The sequence below is a fragment of the Pagrus pagrus genome, assembly GCF_965226575.1.
Source record: "Pagrus pagrus genome assembly, chromosome: 3".
NCBI lineage: Eukaryota > Metazoa > Chordata > Actinopteri > Spariformes > Sparidae > Pagrus > Pagrus pagrus.
The window spans coordinates 9,377,866-9,399,125 of NC_140187.1; the positions used below are offsets into that span (position 1 = coordinate 9,377,866).

The following is a 21,260-nucleotide window of genomic DNA, read 5'->3' on the forward strand; positions in this document are numbered from 1 at the left end:
ACAAGTTATTATATATTATTATTCCTCGTGCACAACTCGTTTACAACTGTAAAGCAAATATTATCTAATATCGTTAAATAAAGCTACAAGACACTAACACCCCCTGAAGTGTTAAGAAGAAGAAGAAGCCTTAGGTGTAAATACTCAAGTGAAGTACAAGAACTTCAGAAATGTACTGCACCACCATCTGGGAAACAAGCATCGAATACAACATTGATATCAATGTGTAAAGTCAACATTTTGTGACTTGTTTATTTACACATCCAGAAGTTACTGACAACATTACCATTCAATTGGAGTCGAGAGTGAGTCCAGTATTTAATCTTCTTTTAGCTCCATTTTTGGTCTCTACCAGCTCCCTCAGGAAATCATCTGGCTCTTTAGCTGCTGAATGCTTCATTATGTTCACCAGCTAGTCGCAAACTGTGTCCGTCTGCTTCGGTGCTGAGTTTGTGTCCAGTGGGAGAGCGCAGAGCTTTATCTCTGACAACAAACAATGAACTGAAACTCAGCGTAAGCTCTGTAAAGCGAGCGGATCTGAAGATTCAGGTGACGATTCCTGTGGATTCATCACTATCAGCAACGCCTCTCACATTACTCATTGTTTGACAATATGGATTAAAGCCGCTTCATCACAACACTTCATACTGTTTCATTGTGGTTGTTTGGTGAAGGTACATTGACCACATGTTCCTCAGCTGGTCAGGTGCTACGGTATGACGAAACAAATTTCACACGCTTTCCAAATGAAATTAGTCATTTTAAATTTACAGTCAATCATAATTACGCTGCTCTGATTGGTCCAGTCTGAGAGCAGACGAACTCTCAGTCATGCAGATTACAACCACCTGAGTGATGAATGTCCTTGAGTCCTCATATGTCACTTGTTCTGCTTCTTATTTGACGATGCCTGATGAACGTAAATATTAGATTGAAACTTTGCAACAGTGATTCGTTGATCGACAGAAAAATAATCAACTTTTCGGTTAATTGATTAATAGTTACAGTAGTTTTCAATGCAAAAATAGCAGAAAACAACTGAATCAACTGATAAACCGATAATGAAAAATATTGTTTTATCTTTTGCAGTGTGAAGATCTTCTGTCCGACTTTTGCTTTCAGTTTCTTTGTTTTAATGGCTTTGATTTGATTTGGACACTACACTCTGGAAATGACAGTAACAAGTAACGAAATCTCATCTTGTGCACATGACCTATGTAATTCTACCTGATTCGCCCATATGCTCATCCATTAAGGGTGACAGGATTTCAAAGTGCATGTCGGGGAGCTCGGATTAGATATTCCAGCCTGGTAATCGTATATCTGTTGTAAAGGCAGCTGGTTATTCCAGTCTAGTAATCCTATATATTGTGGCAGTGCTTCTCCTCACTGCAAATACCATACAAGGTTGGGTCAGGAGCACACAAGGGCACAACAGCTACAGTATATAAACCCCCCACACAGCTTAAACAACAGTTGGGTAATGCTAAATGGCAGAGTGCCACAAGCCCATATGGATTCAGTGGCTCAGTGATCAGTGATCACTGTTTCTCAGTCACATGTTTGGGATCCCTTAAGGGTTCATTTGATATCTAGATGGGGTCATAAGAGGTAATGTAAGATTATATAAGAATAAATATGACCGAAATATATAATCATTATTATTCAGTTCTTTTGGAGCTTATTATTTAGTTTGGCAGTTTAATTTTCGGGGTTTCTTGAAACCAAACAACGACGTTTGTACATGTCACAGGCATAAGCACCGTGTTGACGTTTCCACGGAAAGTGTCATATCACGTTCACATTACAAGTTTATGACTTGACTGTAATATCAGGAGGTGGAGGGGATGGTGGAGAAGGCGGCCAAGCCAGTGACCGCAGTTCAAGACAATTTCTAGGTGTTTAAGATGACCAAAACAGATATTTTAAGGCAAAACATGATCTTTTCCCAATCCTAACCAAGTGATTTTGTGCACATCATCGTCAAAAAACATAAAATGGAAAACTGAACCTAAAGAAACACGAAGTTGCAACATAAAAAGGGAGAAAGTTTTGGAAATAGAATACAATCGAAAATAATCAGAGGGCCCCTGGTGGCTTGAGGGTCTATGGAGTCAGCCAGGCAACTACAATGTCCGCATGCAGAGTTTGGCTTTTTATTTAACCAGGGAAGAGAATCCTGTTCTGAAGACAACAACACAGGACGGATAACACAAAAAATGCCATGATTATGAAATAATGAACAACATGTAAGAGACTCCAAATACAACTTTGTAAAATCATTAAGGATTTACTGTAAAACCAACCCCAAAGAATAACTCAGCAGGATAAACCAAAACTCTAAAATACACCAAAACATTGTCATCCAGTTTCTGCAGTTGTGATCAGATTTTAATTAATTAATTTAATTTTAATTTTGTGGTACTTTTTACTTTAACTCTCCTACTACTAGTAGTTACTTTGCAGATTGTAAGCTGCATCAGCGCCAATGTAGCACATTTTTTAACAAATTTATTTCATTGGTAATTAGACCCATAAAATATATGTCAAATTCCTTTTACTTGTACTTATGGTACTTAAATACATGTATTATTAGATACTTTTATGCAAGTACTACTCATATAGGTGACTTTCACTTTTAACAAAGTCATGTTTTAACATGAATATCTTTACTTTTAAGTTGGTTTTTGGGCACTTTTTACAACATGTATTATGAAAAATACTAAAGCGCATTGATCTTTCCTTCATTGAAGAATCCAGAATCTGTACATCTCCCCTGCAAAGCCCCTCAGTGTGTGCAAGTGCACAGACATTTTTTCAGATTTCCACATCACACTGGCGGGAAGTTTCATATTGGACCGGGACCGACCTCCAGACTAGTTGTGGTGTCACAAAGTCCAGCTCATACGTTCACGAGATTCAAAGTGAGCACAAAGAAACTCTGCACACACATCATCCTGCTCAGTGAAGGTCAAACACTCAAGACGAATAATAAACAAAACACACTTATGAGTGTAGTAAGACTTTAAATCAGCTGGTTCATCAGTAAATTCTTAAAGGAATAATATTTAATAAAAACAGTTTTCTGTCCTCTGTAATTTCACTCTTCTCTTCATTGTTTTGGACTGAGGATTTGCAGCTGACTGAGATGCCCATGCTGAGTCTGACGACTGTTACTCCACTAAGGAGATTATGCAACACAGAAGATCAGCCCGGAGAATCACCCTCATAGATGAGCAGACTAAATACTACAGACTTAATTGAAATGTCTGGATTGTTTCCAGCCTCACTAATCAAAAGACAAGTGCTAATCTTGGATGACTCCTTGGACCCGTCGCGGCGGCGGGAGGGGAGGAGGTGAGTGTTCACAACAAACCAATCGCACTGCAGCCACAACATTTAACACTGCAATCCTCCGTGGTTTAAACTCACTGATTAAATTACACTTTCGTTTTCTGTTGAGCACAAAAACATCCTTCAGCATCAGCCCATACACGCTATGAATTCATCCCACACTCTAAATTCCTTCAAAGCACGATCGCACGCAAGCGAGGAGGATAATTTTCCTTCCAGCAATCATACAGGGAGGATGAATGCCACACACCACCCACTATTTTGACAACAACATTGCTCACCGTTGGACGGGGAGGCTCCATGGCTGCAGGCGCTCCGAGCTCGTCCAAAGCCTCCTGAGTTACACCGGGCCTCCTCCTCATGTTCCCATATGGCCTGCTGGAGTGTACAAAACATTATTACAGTGAGAAATTATCAGTGAGATTCATCAGATTGTGACATTCAGCTGCAAAGGCCGGACAAAAGAAGACTGTTTATGGGTGAGATGTAATGCAACACAAAGCCTTTCAGCATCAAATTTCTTATGGATTTGTCTTTGTGATTACTAATAATTAAAAAACCTTCAATAAAACTTTAACCTCTATCACTCTGACTATAAAAATAATCAAAGAATCACTTTATTTATCAATTTTACTGCTTAAATTTAACAGCGTCTTTTTAGAAACTGCCTAAAAATCAAGGTGTATAAACCTCTCCATGGTTACTGTTTTAAATGTTGGTTATTTAAACATTAACACACACTATGTTAGTTTTTAAGCATTAAATGAATTTACCTTGGTATCCAGCGGTGAAAAAAAAGCTTGTCCTGACTCACTCACACATCCTCTCAGATTAAGGCAGGGTCTTAAGGAGCTGTTGTAAATCTCTGAGGTTTTGACAGAAGGCTGGGCAGTTACAATTAAATACCACATAAACAAGACAGATTTTTTTCAGCAACTCAATCGATTCAGTCAGTCTGGATAGCACGCACATAAAATAAATCCTCACAGTGCTTCCTGTTCACATCGCTTTATTTCAGTGTTTACAGTGGAAACACGAATATTTTTAGGGAGTGCAAAATCAGCAAGGCCTTCACATAAGGTCAGTAGATGTCACTTTACTTGCCAGAAACTAAAGTGAAGTCCTGTTTGTGCAGCATGGGGCTCATTTTTCTCGTTGCTAGTAAAGTCCTGAACCTGTCTGTCTGCCTGCCAGGTGCTCTTGCTTGGCTCTCTATCATATTTCACACTCGTGCGTAGGATTCACTGGTCACACGCCAGGTGTGTGTTCACCTCTCTGCCCTCCCTGTTGTCCATTTAGTCTTTGTTGAAAGTCAGCGGGGGTTGAAGAAGAAAAACAACAATGACAGACATGTTGTTGGGTTGTAGCATCACATAGACACAGCTTTACTTTAGTTATTGGGACTTTTATCTGATTGGAGAGGACAGAGTTTGTCTACCTTGCTGTTTGGTTTTGAGGATGGCGATGTCTGTCTGTTGGTCAGTCCACCACCGTGATCACAGACTGAAATTCACTTAGCTCCAGATTAAATCTCAACATGGATAACAATGATTTCAAAATGGTCACTTATCCGGTCAAACATCTCAACATCTGCTGTGGGATTGGCACAAAGTTTGGTACACAAACTCGTGTTACCCTCATCAACTGTATAAAATAGGGAAGGAGCATCTCCATTTTAAGAGGTCATAGGCCAAGATGACAAGAAACATGAGAAAATATGTTGTTTTTTGTTTTACTGCTCCGCCCAAGTTAAAAATATGGATGCAGCTATGTGTTTAAAAAGTGAAGCCAATGAAAAAGTGCCTTAAACTTGCATTCTCTCTCATGGCCAGCAGGAGGCGACTCAACTGGTTTTAAAGTCCAACTGTATGTAAGCTCCTGAGAAAATGACATGAGATGGTCAGTTCTTCAATATTGCAGCATCACTGTCAGTACAGTAAATGAAGCTTCACAGAGCCGAGAGCAAGTCTGCAGACTCCTGATTTTACCCTGATAAGTGACCATTGTTCTGTGTACGCCTGATAGCCGACTGCACTCTTATGCATGGGAGCACTATTTTTAAAAGTAGCTGTCCTCATTGGTAGGAGGTCCTGGTGGTAAGTGGTATTTGACGAGCCAATATCCATTTAAAAACAAACATAGTAAATTAATAAATGGTTTTAACATAATTAACATTCAGCTTCCATCGCTCACATTGCTTTTCGTTTAAGGCCAATGTATGCCTTATCACCAGAGTGCAGCTCTGAAACCCACACACTTCTGCTAATACACTCTCCTGGAACAACATTTCTTCTTGGCTTATAAAATATTTCTGCACCAAACCCTTGAGTTGAATCCTCGTGAGGTTTCTGGTTGCGTCGCGTAGCCTCCGTGTATTGGTATGTGCAGGAATCAGATACCCAGGCATGTGTGTCCCAAAGGTGCTGAAAAGCGCTGGTCACTGCCGTGTTACTGGGGACAGACGGACAGGTATTCAAGTCTGAACACCGGGTATCTTCTTATCCAGTGGAACATTGTCGGCCATTGTTGCCATGGTGTGGCTGCATGGGTCACTGCTTGGGGAAAATGGAGCGGCTATAAATCTTTCAGATTGTCATCGCGCTGGTTTTTCACACACGTTCGTGGGGGTCCACAAACGGGTTAATGGTAGTTTATTGATACGTGGAGGTATTCTCACTGTCTGCCTGCACTGATCACCGAACAACGTGCTGCGCCGGAAATAATACTTCACCCTCCTGCGCAAGCACTTTGTAGAAGTAGGCTTGTTGTAACATACATGATATAACACATTTCTTCCACTGTATTTGAGCATTGTTCACCACTGAGAGGTTTCTACTGCATCACTCTCTTTGATCAAATATGAATAATAAATGAAGGCAAGCTGCTAAACCTCCTTCACTATCTCTCCTCCCTGCTGCTTGCACCTGACAAGAACGCTCCACCCAGGAACCCCATTATGTCAGCAGCAACCAGCTCCAGTTTCTCACACGATAATACAGACATTCACTTTTTATTATTTTTATTTAGCACAGAAAATAGCTGAGGTGAATAACGGTTAAAGCTGTACTCACGCAATATTTTTATGTTGAGTCGAGGGGAAAGATGTGAGTCATGGTGGAGTGTTTTAGCTTCTTTCAGCTCATTGTTTTGGTTTTAGAGCCCCAAGTCTCACTGGGGGTCAGCTTTTTCATGGCCGATACCATCACTGATTATAAGAAATCATGGAGACTGAAAAACAATATTTGGGACGGATATTTATTTGAAGTTAAAATGAAAATCTTTGTCTCATAATTTCAAAGAACCAGTGATGAAATAAAGTAAAAGTAATTTTACAAAGTACTGTTCTTAAGTGCAATTTTGAGGTATTTTACTTGAGTATTTCCATTTTCTGCTACTTTATACTTCCTCTCCACTACATTTATTTGATACAGTGTTTATAGGCTGTTAATTGTGACGTGTTACCAATCAGATATTGTTGTAGGCGGGACACGATATGATGCTACATCAGAGCCAAAGTAGCACATTTTTAAAATTAGTTAATTTTATCGGCAATCTGACCGATAATCAGAAAAACGTTACCCCTCGTTCACACTCACCAACCTTGTTTCCAGCTGCAACAGGCAGCTCAGATGAAGCTCTAAAAACCTGTAGCACCTGAAGTACCTAAAAGGCAGACAGACACAGTCGGCGGCTAGCTGGGGAACATCGTGGAGCATTCAGGTACTTCCTTCAGGAGCTGAAACCAAAAGCAGAGCTAAATATTAGACTGAGCATGGATAGTACCGGCCGAGTTATGTTGGCACCAAGTACTCATTCACGATAAATCAATCCGTGCCAAATTTTGGTACCTCAAAGCTTTAGAGTAATATAGTTAAAGTTATAGAGAGAAAGAGAAAGAGTGAGATGATAGGGAAATATAAAAGCTGAGTGCATCATGTTTGATAGCCTGAGAGCTAAGACCCCTGCAGCGGCTGACATTTGCACACCTGCAGCCACTGCTGCGCTCACAAATGGAGAGTTACACCCCTTTGCCATCTTCAGGTAATTATAAGCCAGGCGGATAAGTTGTTGTTGGAGGTAACTGGCCTTTTTTTACTCTCTTGGTCGGTGTTATCGTTAGCATTTTTACTAGCTTTAGCCAAAACTCAGCTACTGACTGCAACCAAAATTTCTTACCAACATGCTGTTTTTTTTTTGTTTTTTTTTGAGTTGACAGGAATGGGGAGAGAGAGGGGATGACATGCAGCAAAGGGCCACGGTTTGGATTTGAACCTCAGCCAACTGTGGAGAAGACACAGCCTCTGTGCATGGGGCCACGCTCTGGGTAACCAATGAATTGGTCTTTAAATGAATGGATGGATTTTTAGATAGTTTTGTCATTAACATTAGTTTTCGCTTGTTGCAACTCAAGAGAGTGAGTACACCGTCGTTATAACTAACATAACAATATCCTTGTGATGACTAATGGTCAACACAAGGATATAAAAGACCCACGCTGTAATTAACCATAGTTGTCCCTGAAGGTGTGAGGTTTTCTAGGGCAGCAGAAATCCCTCTAAACCAACACTGACTTAGACACACACACATCCATGAACACACACGTGCACAGCTCGTCTCGTCTTCTTTCTTTGTGGTGAATTTGGGCAAAAGGAACAGAAGCTGCGTCATCGGCACAGCGATGACGACGCTTTGTTTGAGGCAAGACGCCCTCTCTTCATCAAGAGATCATTGCATACATAATGAATAAGCTCTGTGAGCGCACTGGGACACACACACACGCGCACACACACACACACACACACACACACACACACACACACACACACACACACACGCACACACACACACACACACTTCCTTCTGCTGCTGATTCTCTACTTGTCACTCCACTCTGGACCGCTTATGAAGCACATTTGAATGTCCTCGTTTAATCAAGATTTTAATTTTCTCAGAATAATTACTCTTCGTCCTAATCGTTCTGATAAAACAATTTCATACTGTTTCATATCTGCCGTGATAAAAGCCAACGTTCTCTATGAGGGATCATGCATTAGTGAACTGATAAGCAGGAAGATGTCAAATTAGCTTCAACACAGATAACGTACATGAGCGAGGAGAATGTGGAGGGAAGTTAAAAAGCTGCTGGTAGGTCTAAACTAAATGCGCTGCAGTGGAGGCATTACAGATTTCCTGCTCCTGCTCTGTGCACAATCTCAGAGTTGGAAGTGGGATGTAAAAGGGGAGAGGCCCTGGGACTGAGATGTTGATAAAATATTAACTCCAACAGGATATTTAAAGCCTCTGACATTCTTTCACTGGTCGGGATGTTGGAAATGGGCTCCACCAGATGTAGCTGGCAGCCAGGATGCAGTTTCCACCTTAAGTCAAATGAATGGGAGAAATGATCCAGATAAAAGGTTTACTCGACTCATTTTGACTTATTTTAACATGTTTGGACAGTTTTTAAATTGTTGTTTTAATCCATCATTACCACGTGTCTTTTGGCTATCGCATTAATATCAGTCTTTTTAAATACGATGGGGAGTTGAGGACCTGACAAAGTGTTTTCCTCAATGCTTTCAGGAGCTTTCACTTCTCTTCTCAGCCTTCATAAACATCCACTGACTTCCCTTCATTTATTAATATTTTATGTTCATGGTGTGTGGTGTTTTATACCATTTTAGGTGCCGCATGCTCAGCCAGAGCTCGGAGACAAATGTTAAAGTCACTGTGACTCCACTGATATTTATGAAAAATTAGCCTGAAATGATTCATCTGTGGCTTTAGTGTGGCTTTATTACGTAATTACTTATGGGTTGCCGTGTGATAAATCCCTCTGGCTGGCATTTATACTTTATATTTGGTAATAATACAGCTATAAAAAATGGCTGTCCATTTATCAAAGCTTTTCATTTTGACACTTTCTAATAAAAAATCGTGTCTGGAGTTATAAATGTTAGAGAAATAAACATATTTGGGGAAATAAACTTTATTGCTGAGATGAGAAGATTATTGCCTCGTGTCTCACATCTGGAGCCATTAGCTCATTAACTAAGTTTAGCATTAAAATGTATCATATAATCTCTAGTTATACCTTGTTTGTTTAATCCTCATAAAAATGCGACAGTCTGCCACATCTCACCAGCAACCAACAGAGACCCCAGCTAGCTAGTCCCTGTTATATTGCTAAGCTAAACCAACTGCTTCATACTGAACATACCATTGACAATGACTACCACTGAGATCGATGACATGACAAAAAATTCAAAGTATACGTCAAATAAATGTTCCTTATCCTTACTGTCGTTGTCATGCCGATTTAAATATGTTTGTGTTCATTTTTTTTGTTATTTGTGGCTGTGAAGAGTATGATGGGTATGATGCCATGATTGACAGCTGAACCCTTGCACGATTGCCAGCCCAGTCGCCAGGTTATAATGTTAGAAGTTAACGTTCTGTAAAACCACAGATACTTTCAAGGTTGACACGCGTAGCAAACGTGGCATATCACGTTCACATCAAATGCTTATTAACTGACTTTCACGTCAGGTCCGTCCCTGATCGTCGCGACCAAAACAGGTATTTTAAGCCGATCTATGATTTTTTCCCGCCACTAACCGGGTGTTTATCGTGCCTAAACCTAACGAGAGCATCACCACAGCGTTGTGAGAAGAGAGAAACAGAGAATTGAACCCTGAACAAACGTTAAGTTGCAACATAAAGAAAGATTCAGTTTTAGCTAATCTGTGGTTTTGCAGAAATTCACTTAGTGAACATTGATTTGGGCGATTGGGTTGCAATTGATCAGGTCGGTTTATGGGCGAGCCATCAATACCTCCACCGCCCCAATCACCCAAAAGGACCCTGGCTTTGAAAATTACATCACCAGTGCGAGAGTGCAGCGCCCATATACAGGATATTTTGGCTTAATTTTTTAACAGGGAAAGGATAATAAGTGGAGAAAGGATAATTACTGATGTACAAAAACACCCTGCGCTCACATTAACACCAGAATCTTTACCTCACAGGGTCTTTGTTGTTGTTGTTGTTGTTGTCCTTTCATTCATAAATCTCCACACACTAACCCTCTAACCTTGCGGCACAAACAGCCTCAGGGCTCCTAAACATGAACTCTCGTCTTTTGAGCTCCATATGTCGTCGCCTCCGATGACACAGGATCACCAAACCCACTCCCATTACTCAGATTAAAGCCACTTCTACCACCAGCACGGCTCTCAGTGTTGATTAGTCCCCTCCACAGCTCGGGTCAGAGGGCCATCGTGAACTGTTGACACCTGGTAGTGAAGCTTATCGAGTCCTGCATGACTGATCATCAACCTGTGACCTCACCTTGTTTACTGTAAAAGAGGATTTTCCCGTACTGGTCGGGTCTCTCATGCGACTTCATGTCTCCTGGTTTTGTGTGCACTCATGAGCTCCGGAGCATCTGTTCGTCAGTTGTGCTGTGTGCTCTCTGACAGGTTCACTGTCCCCTGTGAGATGGGATGCATGCTTGGCTGACCTTAATGCAGCCTATTTGTCACCCAAAGAGGGGTGGAGGAGGGTGTGTGTATGTGTATGTGCTAGCTAGTGTGTTCTCATACCCATTCAGTGTGGCCATCATACATTATGAGTGTATTGATCCTCTGTGTGACTGTGGAGGGAGCAGGGGTGGACATATTGTCCTATTGTGACTTATCTCACCAGTGGAAGAGACTCAATTACTCATAAGACCAACAGAAACCTGCAGAGTATTTATGGAGAATCTATCCTGCCTTTTTTGTTATTAAGTAGTATTTCCATTGCGTGTTTCTTTATACTTGCTGTTGTACTTTTTACTCCTATACAACCCCGATTCAAAAAAAGGTGAGCTGCTGTGTAAAACATAAATAAAACAGCAAGAGTTTTTAAAATACACTTGGGAAAGCTGTGGAGAGCTCCAAAAACACCTGTTTGGAACATTTGACAGGTAAACAGGTTTCTTTGTAAGAGGTGATTGTATCATGACTGGGCGTCATCAGAAGGCTCAGTCATTTACAAGCAAGGGCGGGGCGAGGTTCACCACATGACTGTATAAAGCATATTACTACATGGGCTCGGGGAAATGTGTTACAGTGTCCAAACTTTTTTTAAATCAGGGTTGTAGATTATTTAGATTATCATACTTAAAGGATGAGTTCAGACAAAAATTTAAATTCTGTTATATCTACTCACCCCCATGTTGATGAAGAGTTGGGTGAGGTTTCGTAGTCCACAAAATTTAAAAAAATGTTTAAAAAAAAAACAAAGGAGACATAGCTCCTTACAGCTCATCTGGCATAATCCAAGTCTCTGGAAGCCCCGAGACCTCAAATTGATTTGACAATATTTACCTCCTCAACTTGGACGTGCTAACGCTTTTAGCTCAGCAGCTACAGTGAAGATTTCTGCTCTAAAAAGGGTGTAAATAACGTTTTTCTGATTGCTTCCCGAGACTGAGTTTTCGCCGGATGAGCTGTATGGAGCCATTTTCAGTTGTTTTATTACATTTTAAAACAAGTCCCCATCTACTTTAGTTTTTTATGGGAACGGTGCAACACCTGTTTTGCTGTGAAGCTCCAGAAATGATTTGTGGACTATGAAAATTCACCTGATATTTCATCGGCATGAGAGCGAGTAGATAATGACCGAATTTAAATTTTTGGGTGAACTCATCCTTTAAATTGCTACAACTACACAGGGTCTTATTATGATTATTTAATTTTTACATTGTCAGGGATTTTATCTTGAACTCTGGGTAACTGCACGATCTGTCGTCTGTTCTACTGACCTTATTTTCTTCTGCCTTTGCTTGTGACACACTTTAGTCAACTCATGTTGTTTTACATGTGATATAGAAAAATATATCTGACTTGCCTTCACTGTTTCACTGCCTTCATATTTTGTTAAAATGAATCTTTCTCAGTCGAACTCATTGACTGTTGAGAGAAACTGAGGCACAAACACTTCACCTCACTTCTGCATCAACACCCCTAGAGGGCAGTAATGCTTTCTGCTTCCTTTGTCCTCGTCACTGCACAAACAAGGTTCCAAGTAAACCTGAACATCCATCTCCATTATAATAATCTGCACTTCGAGCCAAACAACTCAAACCGCGGTCACTGCTCCCGTATGCAACTGAAGCAACTGCAGGGCTTCTCAGGTGATGATGGTAAACCCTCACAGGCCGATAACAGAGCAGGGAGTTAATGAGTGTAAAAAGGCTGAACAGCGCCTAATAACGGGGTGTGGTCCGGTGCCAGGGCAGCCCTGTTGGATTAGCAGCAGGTCCCACAGCGCTTGTCTCCTAATTACAAGCTGGTAAGCACAGTGCAAGCCTGTATGACTGCTCAACCGTGCTCCTGTGGGCATGCTACCATCCCTGACAAACAACACACAGACACACACCCACACACTCACTCCTCCCTAACAACATTGTGACAGCAGCGGCCACCTGCAGCAGGCCTACATGTGTTCCCGCCTGCCCGTGTCCTCAGTTGCTGCTGCTCCATCCATCCACCCTTCCCGCCTGCCTGCCCGATTCTCCGTTTGCCCTGGTTTTTTAGCAGAGCGAGCTGCAGAGTGCTGCACTGCATCGCCGGATCAAAGCAAGACTAATGACTACAGCAGAGATGTAGCTACAGAACCGAGGCCCCAAGTGTTCCCGCTCGCAGTGCAGAGCTGTAGTTAAACCACAAGTGGACTAAAGATAGCAGATAGCACAAGACAAGATGGCAGCAAGCTCTATAAAAAGACACCGTGCAGGTGTGGATGTGGCAGGTGAGGAGAGGAACAACATCACCTGAGAAATACAGCTGTGATATGTTACATTTGCTTTTTTTCCCTCTCATGGATCTGACAGGAAGAAACAAAATACATCTTCTCTATTGTGTCTCTGCCGTGAAAAGTTGACTGTGAAGGATTTTTGCCTTTCTCCTCCTCTGCCATCTCCTTTCCAACCGTCTCCTCCTCTGCTCACGTTCCTCCTCCTCCTCCTCCTCTCTCTTTCTCCAACAAAAAAGGGCTATTAATAGAACGCCCTGCTCTCTCTTTTTAAACTGCAGGGAGCATATACCGTGCACTTAAAGGGAGTGAAGAAGCTGAAGATACCGGGAGGCGTTTGAAAATGTCCTCCACACTGCCCGTGGCTACAAAGAACGCTGGATGTCCTAAGAATAACAACAAAGAGGCCTCTGATCGATTCACGGCATTTCGTATCAGCGCAGACGCTGCGCGGCTAAAATTAGCTCCTCAAATCATTTGCTGACTAAATACCTGGTGAGGAGAAAACAAGGCTGGATGAACATTTGAAAAAACACCTCCCGATGCCAAGAGAAATTATTTTTAAACCAAAAAAAAAACACAGCGACACACACAATAAACACACCGAACACAGTTTCAGTTGAATTATTATTGGCTTCATTATTGATATTACTTTGTCAGGGTTATGAGCATTTGGAAGGATTATATGCATTTTTAATTTCACATGTTTTTCTTGTCCATAGATTGTCCTTTTTGTCTCGTAAAGTGCAGATAATACTACGTTTTTAAATCCAGACTTCACATACAGTATATAGTACATGGTTTTTCGCTCTATCATCAGCATCCATTGGTTATTATTTACATTATTCTGTCACATTTCATTTCATAGAAAGAAAATCCTTTATCCACTGTACCAACGTTGATGGATGTTTTCAGGCCTCTATATGACACCGGGGGGAGGAGGCTGGTGGGGCGGGGGCGGGTGAACGACTGTACATATTGTTTCAGTGGATGCCACACTATCAGGCTCTGGGGGTCAAACGTAAAAAGAAAACATCTCTGACACACACATGCATACAGATTGCATATTGATCGTCTTGTTTCCCGTATGTATGAGTTGGTGTTGTTGGGGTTTTTTTTTTTTTCGGAGCCTCGTCTCAAAGAGCTGACGCCGCAGATCAAAACAAACCCAAAGCTCAGAAAGCTCATATTCACATTCAGCTAACGTGCGAGTGTTTTGACGTACAGCAGCAGAATATTGTCTCTTCTGCTTAGAGGGCCGTTTTCAAAAAACGCACCGTCAGCTCTTTGGATCAACATGAAATCGGTGAAAACACAAAAAATTTGTACTTAAACCTTCTCAACCACCGGCTAATTATCATTCTCTGCATAGATTTCTCAGTGTAGTCACTGTTGGGCACCCTTTTCTCATGGAGCGGATTTTGCTGGTGGGTCCCTCAGCAGGTGAGAGATGATATTTTTCTAGAGGCTGTGGCGCTCCCGATAAAAGCAAAAAACATGATCGTTTGATTTTTGTTACCTTCCACTGAATAAAAACGCCTCACAGATTAGATCTGCAGGCGTGCGGATGAGGATGATTCTACTCGTCTTTGTGCTTCAAGCAGAAATAATTGTCACATTGTGAACTCCGGTAGATGAGTTGCTACAGTGGATTTGGCTGAGGTACAGTAATGTGCCCAATTTCAAACATAACAGATAAATGCTGCAAGAACATTTATCATAAATATCCATTCAAAACAAAAGAAAATCAGTGAAATGAAGACAATAAGATACAATGCATTTGCATGCATAGACAAATATTTTTGGTCAGACTGTGAGTGTTTTTTGTTTTTTTTTCACATATACAGATATGCAAATGGCTGTTGCATAAATGCAGCTGTACAACCAGGCTAAGACACTGACATTCAGTGGTTCGCTCTCTTTCTCTCGCTCATGCACACACATACACACACTCAAGCACATCGCTGTGCATCAACACACCCACGTCAATACTCAACTGATGATCAATAAGATCTCGGTTGGACTGTGGAAGTCCATAAAGGTTCATTCTTTTTTTTAAAAAAAACAAAAAACATCTATGTTCTCCACACAGACCCCTCCACTAAAGGATTATGGGAATATTGCTAACAGCTATTTGATTCTGGTCCGACCTCGAGTTATCTCGCTCCACCTTTATGCCGCTCTTGGGGAAGCAACAAATATGAACGTTTGCTAACATTCTCTAAAAATCTTTTCGAGACACATGAAAGCAGACACGGATCCGGACAGAGAGACGACTTTCAGGAGCCTCGTGTCAGGCAGTTGGACGAGGCACCCTGAGCACATATTGGCAGCGATGGCGTAGAAACATTTTGCTACTGCAGGCTGAAGACTGTAGTGAGCAGAATGGATAAAGATGTACATCCTGACATGACAGAATTCATTTAGACAGTTCTTTGCTACAGACCTTTTCCGAACCCGTCACCTTTCTAATTACCTAAGACATCTGCGAAAAGATGAAGAAAGGCAAGAGACTCAGGAGTGAAGTCAGAGGACCCCTAGGTTAGCCAATATCTGCTACACTGCTGCTAATTATCACTTCCCATATTGACGTTACTGCCTTTGAGTGTTACCTTGGCAGTGTTGAGCGAACGGTGGAAAATCTCAGCTGGAGACAATCCTAGAATCAGAACCTAATTCTCATTTGATGCCAACTTTTAAAGACAGATTGAGCTTCTGGCTTCAAAGAGTTCTCAGAGGACAGCCAGACTCCATTTAAATTCTTAACAATTTAACGCCAATGTATAATAAAAAAAAAAAAGCTTTCTGTTGCAAGATTCTGGTTAGGGATGATAGAGTTTTGAACAACGCCCTGCCTTTCATCAACCACTTCACAGAAGGCAGTTTTGGACTCAGCGGAGCAAACTTTTCGTGTTTAAATTTCAGGACGTGCGTTAAGACAATGCTTTTGAAAAGGGTAAGTAAGAGTGTGTCTTTGGCACTCTGAAACAGGAGGACATAGAAACAGTGCTCGGAACGATTATTATTGGCATTGAAAATAAAAACATGGCAATGATTTGCGTTGTGGAAAGGCTCCCGCTTTCTCTTTAACATTGCTATTTTACGTTTTTAAATTTTTCAGATAAAAGTATATGTGTACTGTATATGTCTGTATACATATATTTTATATATATATATGAAATAAATATATCTATTGTAATAATTATACTTTTTTTTTAGTCTCAGAGGCTTCTTCTTTGAGCTTAAATGCATGCTTCTAGGAATGTTTTTGAGGTCATGCAACACTAGGAGAGTAGCGTAAACCCAGATAAAAGGCAGTTGGGGAGGGTGGGAAGGAGGGGGGAAGCATTATTCCATACACGAGTCCTTAAAAAGTTGCTATTTTGATCATGAGGACGTGATAATGTGACAAAAACCTGTGAAAAAAGACGGCGCTGCAAGTCTATCACATCTGCAACTGGGATTAAAATGTCCAAAACTAGTAAGAGTGTGAGCCTGAAATCACAGCTCGGCTGCGGCACGTTTTACAGCGGAAAAGTTTCGACGGCAATGACTTCTACGTGGAATGTTAATATCGACAAGGACGCCGCATCCCGTTACAGGATGTGGCTCTTATGATTATTCCTTAAGAAATCCTCTAACGTACAGTTTTAGGTTCTTGTAACAGCTACCTGCAGGCATCCTTTTTAAAAGTGTGGTTTTGTACAGAAGGCAGTGTACAGACAAATATACAGTGTGTGATGAAGCAAGTGGCAGTCGAGAAACAAGTGGAAATTCTCATTCAGATAAAAACGTCATGCAATTATCTACCGACTATGTTTATTACTAACAGCACCTACCTACCTACGGGCTATCAGTAAAGTCACAGTTAACCTACTTATCTATATGAGTAAGTACTGGGTGTGTGTGTGTGCGTGTGTGTGTTTGTGTGTGTATGTGTGTGTGTGTGTTTGTGTGTGTTAAACTGTGAAAAACGAACAAAACAAGAAGAAACATTCAAGTTGTCCTCAAAGCTCTGCAGTAAGACCAGTTTTGGGTGAATGGAAGGGGGAAAGCTTGCATTGCAATACATACAGTACATGTAAGACCAAAGCAGTGAAAAGTCAAGGCCATCCTCAGTCATTCATCAGATACTGATGCCTGCTGGGAAAAAAAAGGTGTCGAACCATAAGCTTAGCGCCGACGGCTGTCATTCATCCTTGAAAAATAACGTGGTGTACATTAACCACCAAACCTCGTCACAAGTCACCCACAGGCCACATCAGCGCAGGAGTGGGCTCGCTTTATGCTCACACATCCTCTTATTCCTAAATGGTGAAGCATAAGACAGTTTTGTTTCATTGGCTCCGGGAAGCAGCATATGTAGCGCGCGAGTAGGGCTCTTCAGAAAGCGCATGGCAGAGCAGTGTGCCTTGGGAAATGAGGGGGACCAAAGGGACGCGGGACTAAAGCGGGGCTTGTGTTGTGTTGCTTTTTTTTTCTTTTTGAAAGCAGTAGATTATTTTTTTTCTTGCTGTGTTTCTCCCTTTTTTTCTTTTCTTTTTGTGCACTACTCTTGGCTACCGTTGTGAGCAGGGAATCTTTAAGTATTGTTATCGTTATTCTTCTTCTTTTTCTTTTTTTAAACAGCCACACAGACAAAGCCAACTCCATGCAGAAATGCAAAATTTGAAATTTCACTCTGTTTGACAGTTATCAGGAGTTTTAAGGGCAAGTTGTGTGGAGTGAAGACAGGATGAGCGCGGGCGGAGTGAGCGGATGGTCTTTTATATATATATATTTTTTATCACTGTCTATCGTCGTCATCAACATCCTGAATTTCTATTGCCTTGATTTTTCCAGCACACGTGAGGTGGGAGGCTGTACACCTGTCCCGTCCGGTTGCTCAGCTCCACATTTCCCGCTGTGACGGGGAGGAAAATAGCAGATGACTACACGTCAGTGAGCATTTTGGTGATGTTTACATAGTTTGTGTTGGCCAGCGTGCAGTTGGCCGTCTTAAGGTTCTCCTCCTGAAAGTCCTCGTTGCTGTTGTTCACAGCCTCCTGGATCTCCATATAGTCCGACTTACTGATGGTGGAGCCGCTCCGGCTCTTCTTCAGCTCCTCGGCTGAGTCGGCTTTGGCCACGTTGACCTGCAGGTACTGCGCCTGTTCCTCACCTTCAGTCTCCCGGTGGTAGAAGTAGTTGAAGTTGGACACAATGACAGGCACGGGCAAGGCAATGGTGAGCACACCTGCAATGGCACAGAGGGAACCCACGATCTTGCCGCCAATCGTAGTCGGGACCATATCGCCGTAGCCGACTGTTGTCATGGACACCACGGCCCACCAAAACGCATCCGGGATGCTTTCGAACTGCGACTCGGGCTCGTCTGCTTCGGCAAAGTAGACGGCGCTTGAGAAAAGGATGACCCCTATGAAGAGGAAGAAGATGAGCAGGCCGAGCTCTCTCATGCTGGCTTTCAGGGTCTGACCCAAAATCTGAAGCCCCTTGGAGTGACGGGAGAGCTTGAAAATTCTGAAGACTCGCACCAAGCGGATGACCCTGAGAATGGCTAAAGACATGGCTTGCTGACCCGCTTGACCATCCTCCGGCCTGTCTGCCAGCTCTGTGCCGAGAGTGATGAAGTAAGGGATGATAGCAACAATATCAATAATGTTCATTATATTACCAAAAAAGCCTGATTTGCTGGGGCAGGCGAAGAGGCGCACTAGAAACTCAAAGGAGAACCATATAATGCAGAGAGTCTCCAGGATAAAGAAGGGGTCAGTGAAATAGGTGTTTGTGTAGCTGATGATTGTGGTGTTGGTCTCAGGTGAATAGACTTTCGAGTGAGACTTGTGCATATCGTCCTCATCGTTGCGGAAAATGGGGAGGGTCTCCAGGCAAAAACTGACAATGGATATCAGGATGACCATGACAGAGATTATGGCGATAATCCTAGCAGGACCTGAGCTCTCTGGGTACTCGAACAGCAGCCACACCTGTCTCTGAAACTCATTATCGGGAAGAGGCCGCTCCTCCTCCTTGATGAAACCCTCGTCTTCTCTGAATATCTCGATGGCCTCGTCGCCCAGCTCGTAGAAGCGAATCTCCTCTGAGAAAATATCAAGGGTGACGTTGACCGGCCTTCTTAGCCGCCCCCCTGATTGGTAATAATACAATATGGCGTCAAAGCTGGGTCTGTTCCTGTCGAAAAAGTACTCGTTCCTCAGCGGGTCAAAGTAGCGCATCCTCTTTTTGGGGTCCCCCAGCAGAGTCTCTGGGAACTGGGAGAGGGTTTTGAGTTGAGTCTCAAAGCGCAGCCCTGAGATGTTGATGACCACCCTCTCGCAACACTCATGATCGGCCTCCGGGTCGTAGTCCTGCGGGTGGCCCGGGTGTGCCGCCGCCTCGTCAGAGGGGTCGCCTGTGGCAACAGTCATTCTGCAGGGGGAGGAGGCCTGCACTTTTCAGTGAGTCTGGGTCCTGCAGCCTGGAGAACTGCAGGCAGGGGCCAGGAGAGGGAGGGGGCTCAACACCGTAAAGACCTGACGGCCACAGGATGTCACCTAGGATCTGACTGCATGTAGGACAGATAGAGCACAGACAGACAACAAGGTCAGGTTAACCTGAGACATGATTCAGCACTAAATACTTCTGCCACTCAGGCCACAGATGTCAGGAATGGGCTTCGGCTTGAACTGAAAATAGATGAAAATGAAGCCACCCTCTGAAACAATGTCATAAAATCTGAGTTATATAAAGTTCGTGAGACGGCAGTCGATATAAAAATGAATCAGCTCGCGGAAACTTGAGGCTGACACTCCTGCTCCTCACTTGGTCAAATTAATATGCAAATAAAGCAGCCGTCTTGCATATAAATGGCTTCAATGCAGGTAAACTCAGGGGCTGACTGGCATCTAACACGTACAGAGGCTCATAAATTAGGACACTGATCTGCTGCATTGGACAGTATCCACTGAAATGAATGGGACTACCTTTCGCAGTGAAGCCATGCATGAATATGGCAATGCAGCAGGCACCAAATTCATACAGACAGCATCCTGTCTAGGATATCATAGAAAAACCACCGCAGTCGAAACACAAAACGTACGAGACGCCTCTAAGATCCACTGCCGTGCCACACAAACACAACAAACAGCCTCACATCAACCGACTTCAGGTTAGTTTCTGCTGGAGCATTTTAGTCTTGAAATGGTGCCCGTCTCTGAAATATTCAAAAACACCTATCAATAATTTATCCATGGAAGGAAATAGGTTCCAGGAGGGGGGGAAAAAAACTGTATCTCTAGTCTGCATCATCTCTCACAGAGTGGGAGCACAGTCCTACAAAATAAAATCCCTTATGAAGCACACAACAGATATATTTAACTGCAGGCTTATTCTCTGTTGGTATCATCACGTTTTACATTGAGGTGCAAATCAGTGCATTAACTGCAGAGTCCCAAAATAAAAACCGACACCGCTGATGAAAGGTAAGCTGCTCTGTGTTGATCTCATACATACCTGCAGACATCTTCTTCATATCTGATGTGAGTTGATGCTCCTGCTGGACACTGGTGCCACGGAAGGTGTGGGGGGAAAAAAAAACAGCTGCGACAATCAGCTCCTCAAGTCTTAAGCGGGTAAAAAAAAATAAATAAAAAAAATAGAAAAATATGAATTTCCAATTGAGGGCAGCCGATGATGTTCACCTCATGTTGTCTGCAGCATCCTCGCCGTGTTCACCGGGTACAGTATATGCGGGTGTGTCCTCGCTTTCCCCTCCCCGACTCCTTTCCTCCGGGGTAGGCAGTCGTGGGATGGCGATTGGCAAAAAAAAAAAAAAAAAAAAAAGGGAGGAGGAGGGAACCGATCGAGGAGGTGGTCGTGGTGGCGGCGGCGGCGGTGCTGGTGGTGGTGGTGGTGCTCCCCTTAATAACCAAAGGTGCTGGGATCAGCAAGAATGATCTACCTCCACCGTTTCCCCCCTCGGTGTGACTGTGACGAGGCTGCAGACAGCCGCAAAGGTAAACGCTCCTGATGATGAGAAGGTGCGCGGAGAGGCAACATCTGCAGAGGGAGGGAGAGGAGCGAGACAAGGCGTGGAGGAGGAGAGG

The 21,260-nt window shown here is 42.7% G+C and overlaps 1 protein-coding gene across 1 annotated transcript; it reads right to left on the reverse strand.

Moving 5' to 3' along the window:
* Positions 1-13,774: 13,774 nt before the first annotated feature.
* On the reverse strand, positions 13,775-20,975 carry LOC311255396 (potassium voltage-gated channel subfamily A member 2). The gene is made up of 2 exons (XM_084349830.1): positions 20,668-20,975; positions 13,775-19,720 (listed from the first exon to the last, which is right to left on the reverse strand). Exon 2 carries the CDS (start codon positions 19,581-19,583, stop codon positions 18,087-18,089), a length of 1,497 nt encoding a protein of 498 aa, XP_084205956.1. The 5' UTR covers positions 19,584-19,720; positions 20,668-20,975; the 3' UTR covers positions 13,775-18,086.
* Between the last annotated feature and the right edge of the window lie 285 nt (positions 20,976-21,260).

What these genes read in the sequence shown, in the direction of transcription:
- LOC311255396 (XM_084349830.1), bottom strand. Translation starts at nt 19,583, where the DNA reads ATGACTGTTGCCACAGGCGACCCCTCTGACGAGGCGGCGGCACACCCG.